Here is a 19,958-nt window from a genome sequence, read left to right on the forward strand (position 1 = left end):
CAAACTGAGTGCACTTCAGTAACATGAAATGCTCCCTGAGAAAGTTCGGTGAATATGTAATTTTTTTCTTATATGCTAAGTAAAGAAATAAGTCTCTTACAAGCTAAGGACAGTAGTAACAAGCAAGTACAACACTGAATGGTTCAACACTGTTCCTGTCAGCACTAAATGCAAGTGACAAGCTCAAGCTATCATAAGGAGTATGGCATTTGCTGAATCCTTTAAAGAAATAGTCTCTGACTCCTAAATTAAATTCTATCTTGCAGCAAGGAAAACAGAAAATGCATCCTGAGTTAACCTTGGCAATTCATGGTCATGGAAAGAAGAGATTCTTGATGGGGATGTTACCAATATTCTTTTATCTGCTAGCACTGCACAGAAGAAAAAACAGCACACGCAGGCAATGTCTGTAAGGTACTGACAAATATGCCAGTGAATGCTCTAATTGCATTTCCACAGTCTTCTGGTACTTTACTAATGTGCTGTTAAACATTTTGGAAGAGAAAAGACCTTAACAATCTAGTTTTCTATCTTTACATAGAAACACAGCACAGCGTAGCTTCTTAAAATGCACAGCAGATAATGTAAATATACCAGAAATTCTGTTTATTTAGTATTGATTTGTATCAATGATCAAGTAGGCAAGCCAACATAAAACTAAATGTATTACCTAAGTTTCTTGCTATTTCCCATCATGTTGAGGCCAATTGCATTCCCCTTAAAAAGTCTGAAGCTTCCAGCTTTGCCACGCCTTGCAAATGCTTTTATGGAATCACTGCTAGCGCCAATAGTTCCAGGCCGACAACGAAATGACTGTAACAGAATTCACATACATTAAAATAATTGTATAAAATTAAAAGGACAAAATTATTTACAAGTTATTAGTATAAATAGTACTTTGGCTTCCTTTTCAAACTGCTTTTGTATTGAATTTCATGTAAAATACACTGTCTAATCCCTTACCCACTAGGATTCCTTACTAAACAAAATATAATATATAATTTATATATAATAAAATAGTAATTGTCTAAATTTAACGTTAGTTATTCATGCTTATATTTTCTCTCTACAATACAAATCAAGATGGGAACAAAAACATTAAGGGTGGGCAGATAGACAGCTTGAACATATGGTCCTAAACCATCACATAAATGTCCATTTTTTAATGCTGCACAGATGACTATGCAATACAGTTTAAGAACCCAGCATGTTTTAAAGATACATTTTCACCATGAGATAAAGAGATTACTTACCTTCCTTTCTTCACTGGGAATGAAAGGCTCATCACTCTCATCTAAACTGAGCAGATTTGCCTCGCTAGACAGGTGTGGGAGAGAAAAGCACATATGTTGTAATCCAACAGAGCAAAACTGTAAACACACAAAGCGTTTTTTATTTCTCTTCCCTCTTTATATTTAAATGCATCATACATATACTGTATTTACAGGCATGAAACCACAGGAACATGAAATAAGTAACACAGTGATCAGATGCATTATGTGAACCTGAACTCAGAGTGCACATCAAATTATTTCACAAAAAGCAAAACTAAAAGGATTAATTCAGTTACTGACATCACAAAAGAGTTTACACACTATTCTTAAATTGAGTCAAATATTTCATTAACCTGTAAAACATAATTTGTTCATGCATATCAATGTTCAAAACTGCAAACTTCATGGTGTTTTAGAAGAACTTAATATAAATAAATTTTATCCCATAGCGATTACTATCAAAATATCTCTTCTTAAAAATAACATATTCAGTTTGTTTCTACTGCTCATTAAAATGTGTTTCTTTAGTACTTTCAGTGTCTGTAATCCCCAAATATTAGAATGAGGAAGAAGATTAAAAAAAAAAAGAAAGTAACGTATTCTTTTCATTAATAGGCAATTACCCTCAAATAATCTTAAGTATTTAAATTAGAACTCCAATCACACATTTTATACAGACAGCAGGTAGATTAGGCTAACATATTCTTGCTTTCTGGAGAAGCACCTGCAGATAATCCTTTCTCATCAATCCTGATAAAGTTACTTCTCTCTGGGCCACAAGAAAAGAACACAACTTTTAGCCAACTTGTAATTGCATGGTTTGGAGAGTTTTAATCAAGATCATTCAGGCAGAAATTACTTAAGAATACAAGCAGTTATGCCAGGAGTTCCAAGGGAACAACTACACAAGAAAAACAAGTATGGAGATGAAGGTGGAAACATTTCTCAGCTGCAGATATGACATGCTGACTGCAATATATACAGTGGCTTTAGCTCTTTATATATATTAGGTAATCACTCAGATGAATAAGATTTCCTTTCATGTTACAATTTATTTTTCTACCTTATGCAATACAGATATCCCTACAGCAAATAAAATAAAAGAAAAAAGTTCTTGACTGATAGGTTGAGATCTGCAGACTCCAAAACTTCAGGAAAGAGAAACTCTGAAAATTCTGGAGACTCTGAAACTGTGCACACTGTTGCCTTTGATATGGCAAGAATGATGTAAATGTCAACACACAGACAGTGCCGCACTACTGTATTTTCCTTTCATTTACAGACCACCACAATTCTAGGTGCTCAATGGAAAATGAACAATGTAGTGGATCATCAGTAATTTCAAACAAAGACAAGAGTACAGTTGTACTTCTGTACAGACTACACATGGATATTAAAATTTTAAAATACTGCAACAATTTTTAAACTCTGTTTCAGGAGAGATTATTCTTTCAAAGGAGGCTCACTGAGCCTTCTCAACCCTTCATCAGAAGACACTGAGCTTAACAATTTCAAAAGTTTTCCAGATCCTAAAGAATAAACAAAAACCTGCAGCACAGAAATGAACAGCAACCTAAGGTATCTGCAGCTCTGGCATTCGCCTACTGTACTGACCTAGCCAGATCATTTCACCTCTAGAAACATTTTCATTCTTCAGCTTCAGTTCATACAAAAGACGATTTTCAAAATGCCTTTCTCCTGCGGCTATACTTCTAGGATTTCAACATGCCACAATACTGCAACCACTTTAACAAGGGGTATTTGAGGGGGATGCTGAGAGAGAAGGCAACACACTGCAAATGAACAAAACACTGAACCAATGCTTAAATCAAAGTGAACAAGAGTATCTCTTATGATGCAACATGACTAGAAAAATATCTGGGAATTGAAAATTTTAGACAGCATCTTTAGATCTCCAGGAATGCAAAGTATATGCAAGCCCTAGGCTTGCTTGCAAGGCACAGAGCTTTGAGCCCTGTGGACATGGCTAAGATGCTGTTCTATACCACCCACATCATCACTGGGGGGCATGGCTTCCGAGGGGGAAGGAAAAACGAACCAGAAGTTCACCATTTTGTTCAGTTTTCTTCCTTTAAGGAAGCTGCTGGGACCCAGCACTGCAGACTCTGTCCCTCTCCTGCTGCTGCCTGTCCCTCTCCTACCGCTGCCTGTCCTTTCTATCCCTTGGGAAGAATGCAACTCCAAGAGGCCAAAACAGCTGAGCCCATGCGGTGCTGAGACCTTAAAACACTCATCCACAAAAGCCCACCGCGGCACGAGTGCGAGAAGCAGCCATGGGGAGTGGAGTGGTGGAGGCAAGCCTGAGCCCAGCTGAAAGGAGCCCAGCTGTGCTGTGGGCACCCAGCCGAGCAGAGCCAGGAGGAGCCAAGCAGGGCTGAGCTGGGCTGGTCAGGGTGGCACAGACGATCTGGCTTTTGGGGGTTTCTCAATCATTGTTTTTCACTGTCTTGGGCTCGAGGACAGGGAACATCAGCCGTGGAGAGCACCTGCCATGTTGTCTTTGTCTTGGGGAGGCCAAGTGGTGATGGCTAAGGAGAGTGCCTGCCACAGTGTCTTTGTCTCGGGAATAACCCCATGTCACTGCTGAGCTACAGGAACGTCCAAAATCTTGTCTTTGTCTTGGTGGCCATGCAGAAGTGAGTCAATGTGGTGAATACCTTTTGTGTGTAAAGCACCTTCTCTCCTGTATACTTCTGTTATTAATACTGTTGCTGTTACTGTGCATTTCTTACTCCATTGCTGTTTGTTTTCAGTAAATTGTGACCTCAACCCATAATCTGCCTTTGTCCCTCTCTCACTGGAGGTGGGCAGCAGGAAAGGGGAGTGGCTTATTTGGACTTTAATTCCCAGCTGGTGTTAAACCACCACAACGCATCAGTACCAGAAAGGCTATTTTTTCAGAGAGCAGAATACATAGCAACTGAGTAATGCCTATTTGCTCATGTATCACATGCTTGCAGTTGCCTGCTTCAAAGATGCAATTTATACAGTCCTGAAAAAAACCCACTATACTACATCCCCACATACCAGTCAGCAATGTTTTTAACACTGCTGAAATTAAACCTCAGTGGTCGTGCTGGGAGGATGCTATGCCTCCACATTTGTCGCTTTCAACCTGCGCATTCCCTGGTTATTTTCATATTGGAACAATAATTTCTAATTTTTCAATACTTTCATTAAAATTTTATAACAAATGAATGTTAAGTTTTTACTAAAATTAAGAGGAAAAATAGAAGTAATTTACCTAAATAGAGTTCTTTCCAAAAGGGAATGCATAATTAGACATTCAAATTTAGGCACTGAACAAGAAAAACAAAAATTTCTGTTTACTTATGTCTAATCACTTGCCATTTGTTTAATGTTTCAAATTGTAAAAACATATTAATGCAACAGTTAGTTAGATAGCTCAGTTTACTAGACCATGTTTTCACTACTACCTTCAAGCACCCAAACTTTAAACCTCTGTTGACCATTGAGGTTACACTCTAATAACCTGCAAGCATATTTCTATCAACTACCAACCAATCCAGCTGTGTTTCAAACTTAACTGGAATTTCTTTCTGAAAACTATTACATATAAAACCAGGAGGTTGCCAGATTTCACCTCACAGTGCACTGTGTACATTCTTTATTTTAAGTTATGTGGTGGTAGGCAGCACATTAAAAAAAAGCCCCAGTATCAGGGGCACAAGAGAAGTAGTGGTATTATTCAACTTATTCACAGTGCCATTCCATTAAAAATAACCATAATTAAGGCTTAATTTAACCTTAATTAAAACTACTAAAAATTAAGAACTGAGCCTTTGAATAAAAAGTTTTCATCACTTTAAAGGCTATAGTACCTTACTAACAAGCTCACAAAAGAAGCATAAATCATCTATATAAATACGGGAGGGTTTTTGCGAAAGTATTACATATTCTAAAAGTACTTGAAAAAAGCCAAACAGAAATAAATAAAATAGTACATTGTTTTTCCATTCAGCAGTTTATCGCCCAAAATAAAAGGGAAAAAAAATTAAAACCTTTGAAAGAAAATGGTAGTTAAGAAAGGATACCACAGTGCAAATAACCCAGAACCATTTATTTGTATTCATTGCTTTTGATAAGGCTGCTCTTGAACAAATCTCAGTGGAAGGCAGAAGTCTAGACTATTAAGAAAACAGTATGACAGCCAAGAGCAAACTGGGCCCATCCATTTACAAAACCACTGTGGAGCATACTGAGGTATATTTCAAAAACATTTACCCAGATATGAAAAAGGAAGTAACTATAAATTATTCAAGATACTTCAAGAACAATCATCTGTAATACTAGAAAGCATCTTGTAACACGTCAATTTCACACATCAAATTATTTAATATATTAGTTTGGCCACGTTTGCACAAGTCTGCCATCCTTCCACGTGTTCTGCTACATGAGATATGCATCATTCCCACCATCTATTCTGCGATGGACTACACCAGTTTCAGTGTGTTCAACTGACCCACTGGTCTTTTTTTCTGTTGTTCTATGTAAAGGTTCCTCTCCTGTGGGATCTCCAAGTACCAAGCAAGAAAAGTCTCACATCACTTGCTACTATTTAGATTGCTGTCTTCAGCAGAGCAAATCTTTTAGAACATCAAAAATATTACTTTTACTCTTTCAAGCATTGACTTTGGGATAAGATACTTGTCAATTATCATTCTGAATTTCCATAACGCTAGTTCCATGCCAAGTATCAACTGTAGCATAATTTTAAACTTATATAGTGTTGAGTGATCATTAATTTTTCCAAACCTTCTTTAGTGTACAAATATTGTTTAGTCTTTTTGTGTTCATTACTCAATACCTTACCATTATTAAATGGTTTAAATGACACCTTCTTTTAAAAAAATCTACCTATTCTAAAAATTGCTTTGGTAGGAGGTCACATACTCTATGTTCAATTCACTGAGGAAAGATAATCCAAGTAGACATCCAGTACTAACCAACAACATTAGCACAGGTCTCATGGGGTAATGCAAGAATACAGCCAATCCTTTAAGTGATAGAATGTTATTCTTAGGCTAGTTCAAAACAAACTTATTGTGTGTCTGCCATTAAGAGGGCAAAAAGCTGTGATAAGGTCAGGCACTATAATACCAGTGCCTCAACAACAACCATAAGATGCATCCAGCTGCTCGCTTTAGACTTGCAGCTCTCTCCACAAAGAAATGCAGCAAGATTCAAACACTGTAGTAAATATGAGCACACCATAGCAAATAAGAACATCATATTTAAATAATTGTCAGAATACCTACTTACTGCACAATATACTCAAAATATTGGGGGGATACAAAGCTTTATGCTGGAACAATTATATGAAATGTCCTAAGGCTAAAGGGAATTTAGGAGAAAAAAGGACAGTTGACTGTTGTTTGTTTTCTAAATATTCCCTTCTGTCAGTGTTTTCTTATATAAAATAAAAATGCATCAGAAAAGCAAAATACATAAATTATTTCAAAATGCTTATAAGCCCACTATGCCTTTAAGACAAATAAACCCAGGTATTACCAAAAGTAAATACGTGGGCAGCTTAAAACATGTAGCTGTTTGGAGGGAATGAGAAGCTGCCTCAAATGGTATCAGAGGATGGGTAAGTAAAAAAGGCACGATCTCCAGTTTAAATCAATTTTCAACTACTCTTTTATCTCTATTTCCAGATAAGATTCTGCATAATTCAAAGATATAAAAGCAAATTACTGATCTAAGTAAGTAATAAAAATTCAATTCTGGTTACAGGAAAACTGTTTACTGTACAGAATATTTGAAAGGAATGAAAAATCACCCAGACATACAATCTTAAAATCAAATACAATTATATGAAACATATGTTCCATAATAATTTTTCTCTTTTTTTCAGCATCATTACTCTATACCTATCTCATTGTATATTCATAAGTCAACATCAGCTGGAGATGGACAGAAAACAGCAGTAAATTATGAGAAGAAAAAAAGCTGCGAGGTTTACAAATGTGAGTTACTTTTATTTCTGAAGGCAAAGAGTAACTGTATGGTATGTACTGCCCTTATACCCAAAACATATTACTGTGCACCAGAAATGGATGTAAAGTTGCTAAGGAAAAAAGCTAGCTTAAGTTTATAAAACTGAAATGCCCTTAATTTGTGAACCTTTCAAAAAAGTGGTTTTAACTTCTGATACAGCTCTTTGACAAGAGCTTTGAATGCTTATCTCACACTTCAATGAACTCCTGAACTAATTTTTTAATGACTAAAACTTCACATTTCTTAATGCTGTAATAAGATCACAGCAGAGCCTGCTGCTGTAGCCTATGCGGTTGTGTGTCTACTTTACCATCTCCCTTCCAACACACAGAATTTGGCAGAATATGACAAGATACAAATTCATATATGAATATTTTTGTACTTAATCACAGGATTCAGTGTTTTCTTACTAGAGAACCAGAGCATACTTTTTAAACTTGCAGGTCCTAATCTCCAAATATCTAAGAACAACAAATAATCTGACATGCACTCTTCATGCACGACACTTGTTTTTTAACAATTCATTAGTCATTTTGGAAATAAAAACAATAATATTGAGAAAACATATTAGTAACAAAAGAAGTCATAAGGACAAAGTATGCATTCAAACTACATAGATGGGATTTAAGTTTTAGACAAAATCCAAATATACTCAAAAAGGAACAAATTATAACGGAACAAAACCAGCCTTAACTCTACTCAGTGAAATAAGCACAAGGGAAAAAAAATCTACAACTTTTAAGCTCAGTTTAACCTGATGGAGGCCCAAAGCTACTGAAGTACTTTAACCATAACCGTGAAGTACTGAGTAACATCATCACTAAAGGAAAAGCTGAAACTGCTTACACACCCTAGCTACCGATTTCCTTATTTTGCATGTTGACATATTTCTTATCTGTGTTCCTTAGACTCACACAGAAGCTCCAAAGACAACTGCAACCCTTGTGCCCTATGTTGTAAGCCCCATGTTCACAATTAATGTTATAATGCACTTCTATGTGGCAAGACTATTTAAAATAAACATTTATTTGAAACAATTTTTCTTAATTACTGGCATTTTAAGATATTATATATTGTTTCTTATGCATAAATAGACATTTATACTTTCAATAGCCTAGATAAAAGCATCCTTACTCTTTCTCTGCATCTCCTTCACTTTCTTCTGCATGATCAAAGCTCCAATTACTTTTAAAACCTCCATCTCTCTTGGACTGTGATCTATCCAAAGCTGAAATGAGAACAAGTTAAGATAAGTCTTGATTTCAAGCTGAGTTATTAATAACGCAAACTAGAGAAGTAAACCAGATGTATATATATTCCCCAAGTATTTATTTTATTGATGTCAATGTTCAACTACCATCTGATGAATAAGTTCATCAACGCTGTGGCAATTTGTTTACTTAAATAAATACGAGTATCTGTCAACATCTTATTAATGCACTAAGTTAGCAAGCTGTTAAAAATTATGAGGTAGCGTAACAACTGTTTTCAACTTATTTCAACTGTTTTATTGAAACCCATAAATTTAAGGGTAGCTTCTCCAATATGAACTATACGTCACATGCAGACAGGGTTCTAAAATTTATTACTTCATTGTCTAATACCCAAACATATATATTAATTTTTCCATATAAAAGCAACAGTTCTGAATAGTCCCAAGCACCATTTCAACATAATATACTTTTTTTTTATTTCAACATCTGACACTGACCTGAATTAACATCCGATGTTAATTGAATTTCAGTGTTATCATCAACTAAGTAAAAACCTGAACTTTCTGAAAACAATCTAACTACATAAAATTTCAGATTACTATGGAGATTTTCATATAATACAATGGCATGGGGTATTCTTAAGTGAGATGGTTCAAAGCATGGAGATAGCACTCATTACAGCAAGACATTGTTCCCTCTGGGCCCTAACTACTGCAAATAAGAGCTATCTCACACAAATTCTGTATGACAAACTACGCAGCTGCTTTGATTTCGGTACAATTTAAATGTGTCTTTTCTTACTACATTTTCTTTACATTGTTGGAAATGCACTTAGAATTAATAAATGCAACTCTGATAGAAAAGAATAAGAAAATCACAACCAACAATAGATGTCTATAGCAAAGTATAAATACTGCCCACAGAAATATTTATTACATTTTCAACCTCTGCTTCCATCTACTTGCATCTACTGCATGCTTCCCGAGCCACGGGTCATATCTTTGTTTTTAACAGCTATTCCTACCTTCTTCTTCTCCCTGCTTGCTTTTTTAATCAAACCTTTAAAGAATCAACAGCATCTTGCAGCACAGAGTACCTCCACTTAATTATATGATTAAGTATCTCCTTTAGTTTGTTCTGATTCAAACTGGTACCTTTTGCTCTTACTTAGTACTCTACTCCTCCACTCCATATACTTAGGAAGACAGTAATAAGCAATCCTTCCCTATTCCCTCATGATCGCATAGATCTCTGTTGCATCCTTTCATGGTCATCCTTTTCCCAGGCAGAAAAAGTGAGTCAGCTTAATTTTTCCTCAGATGAAAGCTGTTTCATGCTTTTAAATAACTCTCTGATGCTTCTTTCAGAACCTCTTCTAGCCTACTGTACCCCTTTTGAGATGAGGATACACACACTACAAGGAAAACTCAAGATCCCATGGATTTCTACAGAAGCAACATGATATTTCTGTTTTGTTCTTTATTCCTTTCCTAGTTGTTCTTTATTTCCTTTCCCTTTTGTTTTTTACTCCTTTCCTAGACCTGTTTTCACTGCTAAGGAGAATTGCATTGATCTTTATGTACTGGATAATTCCATCTTTCACTCATGATTGGTTAAGAACCACTTCAGAGCCAATCACTGCCTACAAAAATCCTCTTTCCTACTTCTCATTCACTTAGATTACTTGACATTTACCTACACTAAATTTCATGTATTATTTCAACCCACATAACTCAAAAACTGAGCATCTACAATTTGCTTTAAATAGTCAGCCATTATACTAACCCAAGTTAAACATCTAAAAACTTTGCCACCTTGCTATCATACCGTTTTCCTTACATCTGTGCACCAACGTTAACATAGATCCTTATGTAATTCAATTCAGCTCCTTCTATTAACAAAATGAAACTTTTTTGCCCTCTTTCAATCTGTTGACAATTTTTTCTTATAAAACTTTCCATTTTATTCAGAGACTACTTAACCTCTCCCAAAGCCTTTGGTAAAGGACTTTACAGACATAACAACGAAATCAAATCTGATCTTTCTTATAATTTCTATGAATTTGGGTTGCATGGTCACAAAGCTCACTGATGTAAAGTTCCTCAAACACTTCCAATGCCTTTTAAAAAAGCTGATATCACTCTAGCTACCTTCCTTACCTGTAGCACAAAGATGATGCTAACCACAAGTAACACGCTACACCCATTAGCTCCTTTATTTCCCTGTTCCTCTTACAACACTTGGATGAATGCCATTTGATCCTGCTGCCTTGTTCACAGCTTGCTTCATGTACTGTAATTTCTTTCACTGATGTTTCGTTTTGAGTCACATATTCTATCACATTCCTTACTAAGAAAGATGGTGGCATGAAGAAGTCTGTAGAGTGTTGTCAAAGCAAGTGTGAGCGATTCCATTCTTCAGCTATGACCTTATCTAAGCCATCTTTCACAGCAGGGTTGTCTACTGACCCTCCAGATACTCCTGAAACTTTCCTGCTGAGTTTGAAGAAATACTTAACAATAGCTTTTATGCTTGTTGGGAGTTACTAACTAATTTTTCCTCACCTCATTGTAATCATAGGTTAAATCCACCAGCTTTGTTATTATTTCCTCATTTCATTATTCAGATGAAAGATCAGATTTAAGAAGTATGATGTTTTATTTCAGATATTATACCCTACCCTGCTGTTTAGCCAGGCCAACATTTGAGGAGCCTTTTGAAATGTATTTAAATAAGCAGGATGCATACTGTAAGCCTCCAAGATGCTATCTTTAAATAACTCCCAAGCTGGCTGCAAACATTTTACACTCCAGTTGCATCTTTTCATTCCTTTTCAAAAAGTTTCTTAATATTTCCGGTACTCTTTTTTTTTTAATTAAGCATTTCTGGATTGGACAGTTTGTCCACCGCTACAGATCAATGCAGCTGTCCATGCAAGAACAGTCTTAATATCTCCATTCTGCTCACTCAGATCTGGATTACTTTTCACACTCTCTAGCATTCTCGGTCCTAACAAAAATCTAAATCTAGAAGTATACCATCATGTTAGCCAGAGTGTTCACCTGAGTTACTTTATCTGGATGGCCACTTGGTATCTGATTCTACACAGGAATTTATTATTTTTTCTTTTAACAGGGATAACAAGTAATCTGTTACATAGGCTAAGTTGCTGACTATTTTGTAGTAAGATTTAAATTTGGAACCCCCATGTTGCAATTTTCACTATGTACACTATCAAGCAAGATGCCTTCATACCCAGTGTAAAAGATGGTTTCATCTCTTGCTCTTTTTGTTGTTTTCACATTGACTGGTTCGGTGAACAAAATGGCAGACTCTGTCTTTAACTCCTGGCGGGGTTGTCTTCATCATCCTGAGAGGACATTTTTAGACTACCTGCCAGCCCCCCTAGAGAGTCTACAGCAGACAAAAGTTACATTTTCCCACCTCGGCAGAGCCAGCCTGCCCAGATACCACGGTCTAAACCAATCGGCAGTGTGCAGGAGTCTGCCCGGAGGCAAGCTGGCCAATGAGCTTCGACCACGGGGTATTTAAGACCGTGCCCAGCGTCACCAAGGGAGTTTTTTGTTGGTGGTCTTTTGTTTTGGGGGTCCAAGACAGACGGAGTTCAGTTTTGTTTGGGCCCAGGACATGCCATGTTCAAGATCCAGTCCACCAGGTTCCAGTCTGTTCCGGTCTTAGCCCCACTCCTCGCTCCATCGCGCCTGACTCCATTCCATCTCTCCCACTCACCTCCAGCTTGGTCAGGTTCAACTCAGGGTCCAGTTTTGGCTGCTGACCCCTGTGCCCGCTTTCGTCCATCTCGCCTGCCTGCCACTGTCCCGCCTACCCATCCACCCTGCTCACCACCTGCCTCCATTCGATGGTCCTCCTGCTGACTGCTTGAGGTCGTATGCACCTGGTTTCTTCCCTCACTGGTGGTGGCAATCCTTTTGTAGTTTAATTTCGTAGCTTTTCGCCTTCCTTATTTTTCCCCCATCTTCTCCCTCCTTCCCTCGTTTTTACCACTTACTTATTGACAAAAATAAAGTTCATTTTCTGTTTGAGACCTTAACACTTGGATTTAGTGCCTTAATCTCATCTTCCTAGTATCCATTTAAAGAACCTCATTGCAGCTGCTAACCAGACTGTAACATCTTATGGTGTAGTCGGCAGGATACTTGAAGTCGAGAGTGTTAGTCTCAAACAGGTATCTGTGTAGTTTTATGTTAAGCTGTTACTTTTGTGGCAGGAATAATTAAGCAAGGCATGTACTCCCCCCCCCCATTATGAGAGGTGTTAGCGCGTAGTTTTCGGTGTCGGTTAGACGTGAGTCATCCCTCAGGGCAAGGAGTGCAACAGTTTAATTTTGCTGTGTTTAATTTTTTGTTTGGAAGTGTTTGAGTGTGTTTGTGTGTGTTTAAACTAGGGGTTAAACTGCGTTGTGGCGCTAAGGTGAGGGATTTAAACTGCGTTGCGGCACTAAGGTGAGGGGTTTAGTGTGGGGGAAAACTCAGGGAAACTGCGTTGCGGTGCTAAGGTTATAAGGTAATGTGGGGAAAACTGCATTGCGGTGCAAAGGTGTAGGTGTAACTTTTAAGAGGAGTAAGTGGTAGAAGTTTTCTTTGGTTCTTGTTGTTTTGTGGAGAAAATGGAATCAAAAGCTAAAGCACTTTTCAATCTCTTAGATGAATCTAGTGCCAAACCATCCCCTCTGGGAATGGAATAGGCACAAGGTAATTGGCATGATATTCAGACAATTGTGGACAGGATCTCTATCCCACGAGTAGAATCAAAGGCTAAAAAGGGTAAAGGAAAGCCCATCATTTATTCGGTGCTAGGTGCAGTTGTGTTAACAGCAGTTAATAACCGGGAACAATACTGAAAGAACAAATGGAAACTGTTACTTTACAAAATCAATTTAAACAGCAGCTTGAGGAGAAGGAGGTTACTATTAAAACTCTCCAAGATGAGTTAAGGAGTGAAAGGGCTACTGTTGGTGTGCTGCGTGAAGAATTGTACGCTAATTTGTTGAGAGGGAAAAAGGGAAACAGCAAGCATCATCTGAAGAGGTATATCCCCTTTCTGAGCTGAAACGCCTATGTGATCAAGTAGAAAAAGTGCCAGTGTCTCTCCACCCCTTAATTAAAACCAAATATGCTTATGAGGGCTTGGATGATAACACCCCATTAATAACAACTAAAGGGATTCCTTATACCGCTACCGAATTGGCTAAACTAAAAAAAGAGTATAGTAGAACCTCTAAGGAATCTGAAACTGAATATGTATGGAGAGTTTCTCTCACTGGAGGTGATCTGATTATGTTGTCAGAAAAGGAAGCTGAGGGATATTGGGGTGCTGGTGTTTTCCTGACTACTGGAGACCATAGAGCACCTTGGTCTCTAACCCAGAGGGCTGCTTACTGGGCTGGTGGACTGAACCCACTAGAACAGGGTGATCCCCTAGCCATAGTAGGTAATATCGATCAGATAGTGGAGAGTGTTCAAAAGGCTGCTTGTTTGCAGATGATGTATGATAACGAGTTAACCCCGAAGTGTGAATCTCCTATGATGTTGCCTGTGGACCCAGAGAGAATGAGTCCCTTAATTAGGGGTCTCCCTGAATCCTTGAAACCGACTGGCATTCAATTAAAGGGGAAAATAGAAAGCCTTTCCAAGGGAGAAAGACTTGCAGCCAACCTAGAAGCAGCTTTAACCCCTGGAGAACTTCACAGAGAAAATAAAGTTTGGACATGGGGGGAGGTGGCACAGGAACTGATTAATTATGGTAGAAAATAGGGTCCAGTACCCATAATCCCCACAATGCTCAAATCAATCTGACGCACAGAAAGTAAGGCATTCATCCCTCCAGCTAGACTCCGAAAGATATAATTTTCCCCTGGGCTAGGGGAACGTGATAGTTTTAGATAGTATAGAGAAAAATAGTATGCCCTGTGGAAAGAGGAGCTAGAAAAGACGGGCAAGATCTCTTATGGATAACCAACCCATAACAAAACTAGAAATACTGGTCCAATCATGGCCTAACTAAAGAGATACCCCAGAAAACAACCTCGCCTCCTGCCCCTCCAGTGATAGAGTTGCAGGAAAAAGACAAGCAGGAAAACTTCCACCTTCGTCTCCATTAGGTAAGCTAGGGGATGAAGGATGGTTTTCTTTAAGAAGACTTACCAAAAACTCAAAAGGTAACTTATTGCTAACTTGTCCTACTGGTCCCCATAAAACCCCTATAACTTTTTTAATAGATACCGGTGCTCAAATTTCGGCTGTAAGACTAGAAGATGCAGCCTCCTGTGGTATCACTCCCTCTTGAAAAGGCTTGCTTGTTGCAGATGCATTTGGTAATATCCAGCCCCAGAGGATGGATAGGGTGAGATGTTGGCTGCCAGGGGAGGAGAAAGCAATAGAAACCCTAACGATTCTTGGTAAGTTCCCTATGAATTTCTTGGCGTTAGATCTACTACAAGGAAAATCATGGATTGATGAGGAAGGAAAGATATGGGTCTTTGGAAAGGAGATCACACATCTATGTCTATTAAATCCAGCCCCTGTACTTCCTCCCTCCCTGGTAACTAATGTCAAATCTTATCCCTTACCTTTAGAAGCCCGAGAGGGAATCACACCAGTTATTAAGGATTTAAAAGAAAAAAGGATAGTGATTAACACACACTCCCCTTACAATTCCCCTCTGTGGCCTGTCTGTAAACCCAATGGCAACTTGAGACTGTTAACTATCGGCGCCTTAATGCAAACACAGGACTTCTTACAGCAGCAGTCCCAAATATAGCAGAGCTGATAGCCACCATTCAGGAACAAGCCCACCAGACAATGGCCACAATAGATGTCAAAGACGTTTTTTATGGTTCCCCTACAGGAACAAGATCAAGAACACTTTGCTTTCACTTGGGAAGGTCAGCAATACACTTTCACTCGTCTTCCACAGGGCTCACTCTTCAAGGCTCACTCACCCACAGCAGCACATCATGCATTTGTCGAGGACCAAGAATCAGAATGGAGACAATTTCAGAAGTGGAAAAATATGTACCGCGATTGAACGGATTTTATGATGCAGACTTTACAGTTATTATGTATATACACATTGTATATTTCCCCAGAATTTGTATCTCCCGGGCATGTCCCGGCTTGTTCACTTCCCTGCTCCCCTGCTTCTCTGCTGATTGGCTGGAGAAGCTGCAGAGAGGAGACAGCCTCCATTTGCCCTTTCTTTCCCCGGTTCCTCCTGCGCTCCTCCCCCTTTTGTCCATGTCCCTATCCTGGTTTGTCCCCCCCACTTATCTGTCTCATGCACCACCCCATGTTCTGGCCCTTTCCCCTCCTGAGCTGATAAAAAGCCGCGTGCACGCTTGAATAAATCATTCTACCTGCACCCTACCTTTGTTTCCCGAACCCGTGCTGTGCCACGGCCCCATCCCCCCTTCGGACTGCGGCATGCATTAGCCCAAGAACTGTCACTAATCTCTCCTGCATCAGGAGTAAAAGTATACCAATATACTGATGACATCTTAGTGCAGGAGACTAAGTAACACCTGTACACACAACACAAACTGACATTATTAAACACCTCAAATCCTCAGACTTGCATATTCCCCCTGAAAAACTGCAACCTCCTTCATATGAGGTAAAATTTTTAGGAATTTAGTGGAGGGGAGGGATGGTCTGCATTCCCCTGGACACCCTCACCTGCCTTGACCAGCTTAAAACACCTGAAAACAAAAAGGACTTACAACATGCTTTAGGCTTATTGATATGTTGGAAAAAACATATCCCCGACTTCTCGATAATTGCCCGGCCTTTGCATGATTTGCTAAGGAAAAGAGCACAGTGGGATTGGACCCCCCTTCACGATGAAGCCTTACAACTTCTGATTTTCGAAGCCAACACATACCACTTGCTTGGTCCTATTCACCCTACTGATCTCATCCACACTGAGTGGGGATTTGCAAACTCCGGACTTTCTATCCACTTATGGCAGACAGGACCTGACGGCCCCACCAGAACCATAGGTTTCTATTTACAAAGTTTTAAAGATGCTGAAAAACTATATTCCACGTGGGAAAACAGCCTATTTGTTGTAAGCACTGCTTTTCAAGAAGTAGAAAAAATTATCCGCGAACAGTCACTAATTTAGAGGGGACCTTTTAAAGTCACTAAGCTTGTCTTAGCAGGAACTCCACCTCCTCAGGGAGTGGTCCAACGAGCCACTGTCCAAAAATGCTATGCACAGATCAAACACTATTGCACCATCTTCCCCGTGACAGAAGGAACCCCTAAAAACCTCCCCTTGCAGGAAAAGGTAACCCTAAGTGATACCTCTGACCCCACACCTCCTGTAATCCAGACTGCACCTCCATACTCAGATCAATTACAGAACGTGTGGTTTACTGATACCTCATCTAAGTGGGAAGGAATGGTGTGGAGATACCGTGCTGTAGCTTTGCAGGTCCATAAATTTCATTTTCTGTTTGAGACCTCAACATCTGGATTTAGTGCCTTAATCTCATCTTCATAGTATCCATTTAAGAAACCTTGTTGCAGCTGCTAACCGGACTGTAACACCCAGAAGCTGAAAATATTCAGAACAGCAGAGTTGACCCTAAGGTCAACAGAAGCCAATTGCAGTACCTCTGCCCAAGAAAGTCAGCATGGTGGAGCAGATTTTACTATAATTTTTCCTCCCCCACAAGCTCCCTTTGGTGCGGTTACACCAAGGGAGATAGCAATTCCAAGCCCAAGAAACTACCTGTAATTTAAATAGACAACTTACACAGGTGTAGCTGACATAGGTCATTGCTTTTTTGAACACCTGTTATCAGTTACATGCCATTTTTAAAAAGCCAATTAACAAAATTCCTGAAAAAAAAAAAATCTGTATTTTTTATCAAGACATTGTTAACCACATCCTGAAGCCAACCTTTTAAAAATCCCCATACAGTCTTTTCATGTAAAACCCAATTATCACATTTTGGGTTACAAAACAAAGTATGCACGTCAGAAAGCAGATCAACACTTTAAAGTTACTGTGTGTGGACACTGTTTTGTAAACTCCTTTAGCACGAGTTACAATCGCTCAACAGTGTCAGTAAGAAATTACTAAATGGGAGGGAAAAAAGTTCACAGTGAATCTCTATGAAGTAAGAGCAAAGTTTTGCAGTTGCAAAACAAAAAAATTCTTTAAAATTCTGCCTGTCTAAACACTGAAATGAGGAGTGACTTAAATAGTATTCAGTGAAGTGCCAGTGTCCAGCAGAAGACAGTAGCTCAGAAGATTTTTTTTGCCTGTCTTGTACCTCTTGCTCTAAGGCAAATCATTCCACATGAATCTATACTACAGTTCACTAGAAAAACATCCCCAATTGCTTTACTGTTTTGGATGTGATACTGTATTGGGTTTATGTGGCAGGATTTTGGTAGAAGTGGAGAGCTGCAAGGGACCTGGAGAGCTGGGCCTCACCTCTGTACCTGGGAAGATCATGGAGCAGACCCTCCTAGGAGATAGGCTAAGGCACATAAAAGACAAGAAGGTGATCCAAAGCAGCCAGCACAGCTTTACTAAGGGCAAATCGTGCCTGACCAATCTTGTGGCCTTCTATGATGGATTGACAGCAATAGTCGACAAGGGAAGACCATCCAACTCTGAGTCCTCAATACAAGAAAGACATGGACCTGTTGGAGTGGGTCCAGAGGAAGGCCACAAAGATGATCAGAAGGTGGAAACACAGAATCACAGAACATGTTGAGTTGGAAGGGACCCACAAACATTATGGAGCCCAACTCTTAGCCCTGCACAGCACCATCCCCAAGAGTCACATCATGTGCCTGAGAGTATCCAAACACCTCTTGAACTCTGGCAGCTTGGAGCTGTGACCACTTCCCTGGGGTGTATTGTTCAGCACGGAGAAGAGAAGGCTTCAGAAAAACCTCACTGAGGTCTTGCAGTACCTTAAGGAGGCTTATAAAGGAGGAGGGAGAGGGACTTTTTCTATGGACAGATAGAGATAGGACGGGAGGCAATGGTTTTAAACGGAAAGAGGGAAGGTTTGGATTAGACGTTAGGAAGAAATTCTTTACTGTGAAGGTGGTGAGGCACTGAACAGGTTCCCCAGAGAAGTTCTGGATGCTCCATTCCTGGAAGTGTTCAAGGCCAGGCTGGATGGGGTCCTGAGCAACTTGATCTAGTGAATGGCATCCCTGTCCATGGCAGGGGGGTTGGAATTAGATGACTTTTAAGGTCTCTTTCAACCCAAACCATTCTATGATTCTGTAAAGTCAATTCACCAAAGAAGTCAGATGCATTTACTGTCCACACAAAGACCAATTTTTCTAGTAAAATTACTTTTCCGTATGTATCACTGGATTACCAGAATTACTCCTTACCACTCCCACAATATAACAGTAGAGACTTTAAGGTTTCTATTACACACAATAGCTTTTATAAGTCTTTCATCTGCTGAGATCTCATCTATTTCTGCATGTCTAAGAACTATCCTGAACACGAAACCTAAATCAAACAAAGGTTTAATTCAGGACCCAGGTGCTTTTCCAGGAAGATCTGAAGTTTACGTTCTTTTCCCCCAGTTACACTGGTAAAGAAATAATACAAGTCTCATCTTACAAATGCTTAGACCATCACAACTGCAACCAACTATTCAGATACTGCAGTGTTCACACAAAAAATGTAAATTAATTTAAATGTACTCAGAATCATTGCCTTCATCCCGACTCATATTTAAGTAAATTAAAAAGAATGCTTCTAAGCTTTCTAATCTGTGGCTCATTTAGAGTCATCAGATATATTGTTAAGAGGATAGAAGTACTCATAAAATCCTGACACAGAAATATTTTTTTATTTACTTTCCCCATTGCTTCATAATTCTTCCAGACAGGCTTCTATGCAAAATAGCTTTTTATCTTCCAGCTTTGTTACCATCAACTCTAGTACATCAACTCTGTAACCACAGTGAGGTTGCATTTTCACATTCTGAAGCAGCACTACATGAACAGTTTTACACATCCCTCTCACTTCCTAAGAGCTGGGGCTTCTTGCTCCTATCCTGCACCCTGTGATATGTGAGCACTGACAGCAAATCTGGGGAAGGAAACTAATTCAGGCAAAAACCCCTTGAGCAGCAGAGGAGGGGAAAAGTTTTTTTCAATCATATCAGTTCCCTCCCCTGTTCAACCACACTAGCACAGCATAGCTGTGACAGCACAGCAGAGATAAGATCCATCCAGAAATGGGATTGTTTTAAGTACTAAGAAATTTGTAATACAAAGAAATTTGCATGGAATTGTAGCCTAACCTAGATTTATAGGTATAGAGACCTAGTGCTTAAAAAATGCTTTAACTTTCTGCTTCCTAAATTAGCTGCAGAGGCAAAACATACGTCAAA

At 39.0% G+C, this 19,958-nt stretch overlaps 1 protein-coding gene across 3 annotated transcripts in view; it reads right to left on the reverse strand.

Moving 5' to 3' along the window:
• Positions 1 to 19,958, reverse strand: part of SENP6 (SUMO specific peptidase 6) — a 78,050-nt gene that overhangs the window by 46,384 nt on the left and 11,708 nt on the right. For 2 of the 3 annotated variants that reach the window (XM_027697052.1, XM_027697043.1), the window contains exons 2-4: positions 8,454 to 8,547; positions 1,254 to 1,317; positions 671 to 813 (exon numbers count right to left, since the gene is read on the reverse strand). In XM_027697052.1, the coding sequence (XP_027552853.1) occupies positions 671 to 813; positions 1,254 to 1,317; positions 8,454 to 8,547 (301 nt within the window). Of the gene's footprint in view, positions 1 to 670; positions 814 to 1,253; positions 1,318 to 8,453; positions 8,548 to 17,332; positions 17,382 to 19,958 lie in introns of those variants that run through there. The other variant, XM_027697060.1, reaches the window with a different exon arrangement.

The sequence above is a fragment of the Neopelma chrysocephalum genome, unplaced genomic scaffold (genome assembly GCF_003984885.1).
Source record: "Neopelma chrysocephalum unplaced genomic scaffold, ASM398488v2 Primary Assembly neopelma1_23b, whole genome shotgun sequence".
NCBI lineage: Eukaryota > Metazoa > Chordata > Aves > Passeriformes > Pipridae > Neopelma > Neopelma chrysocephalum.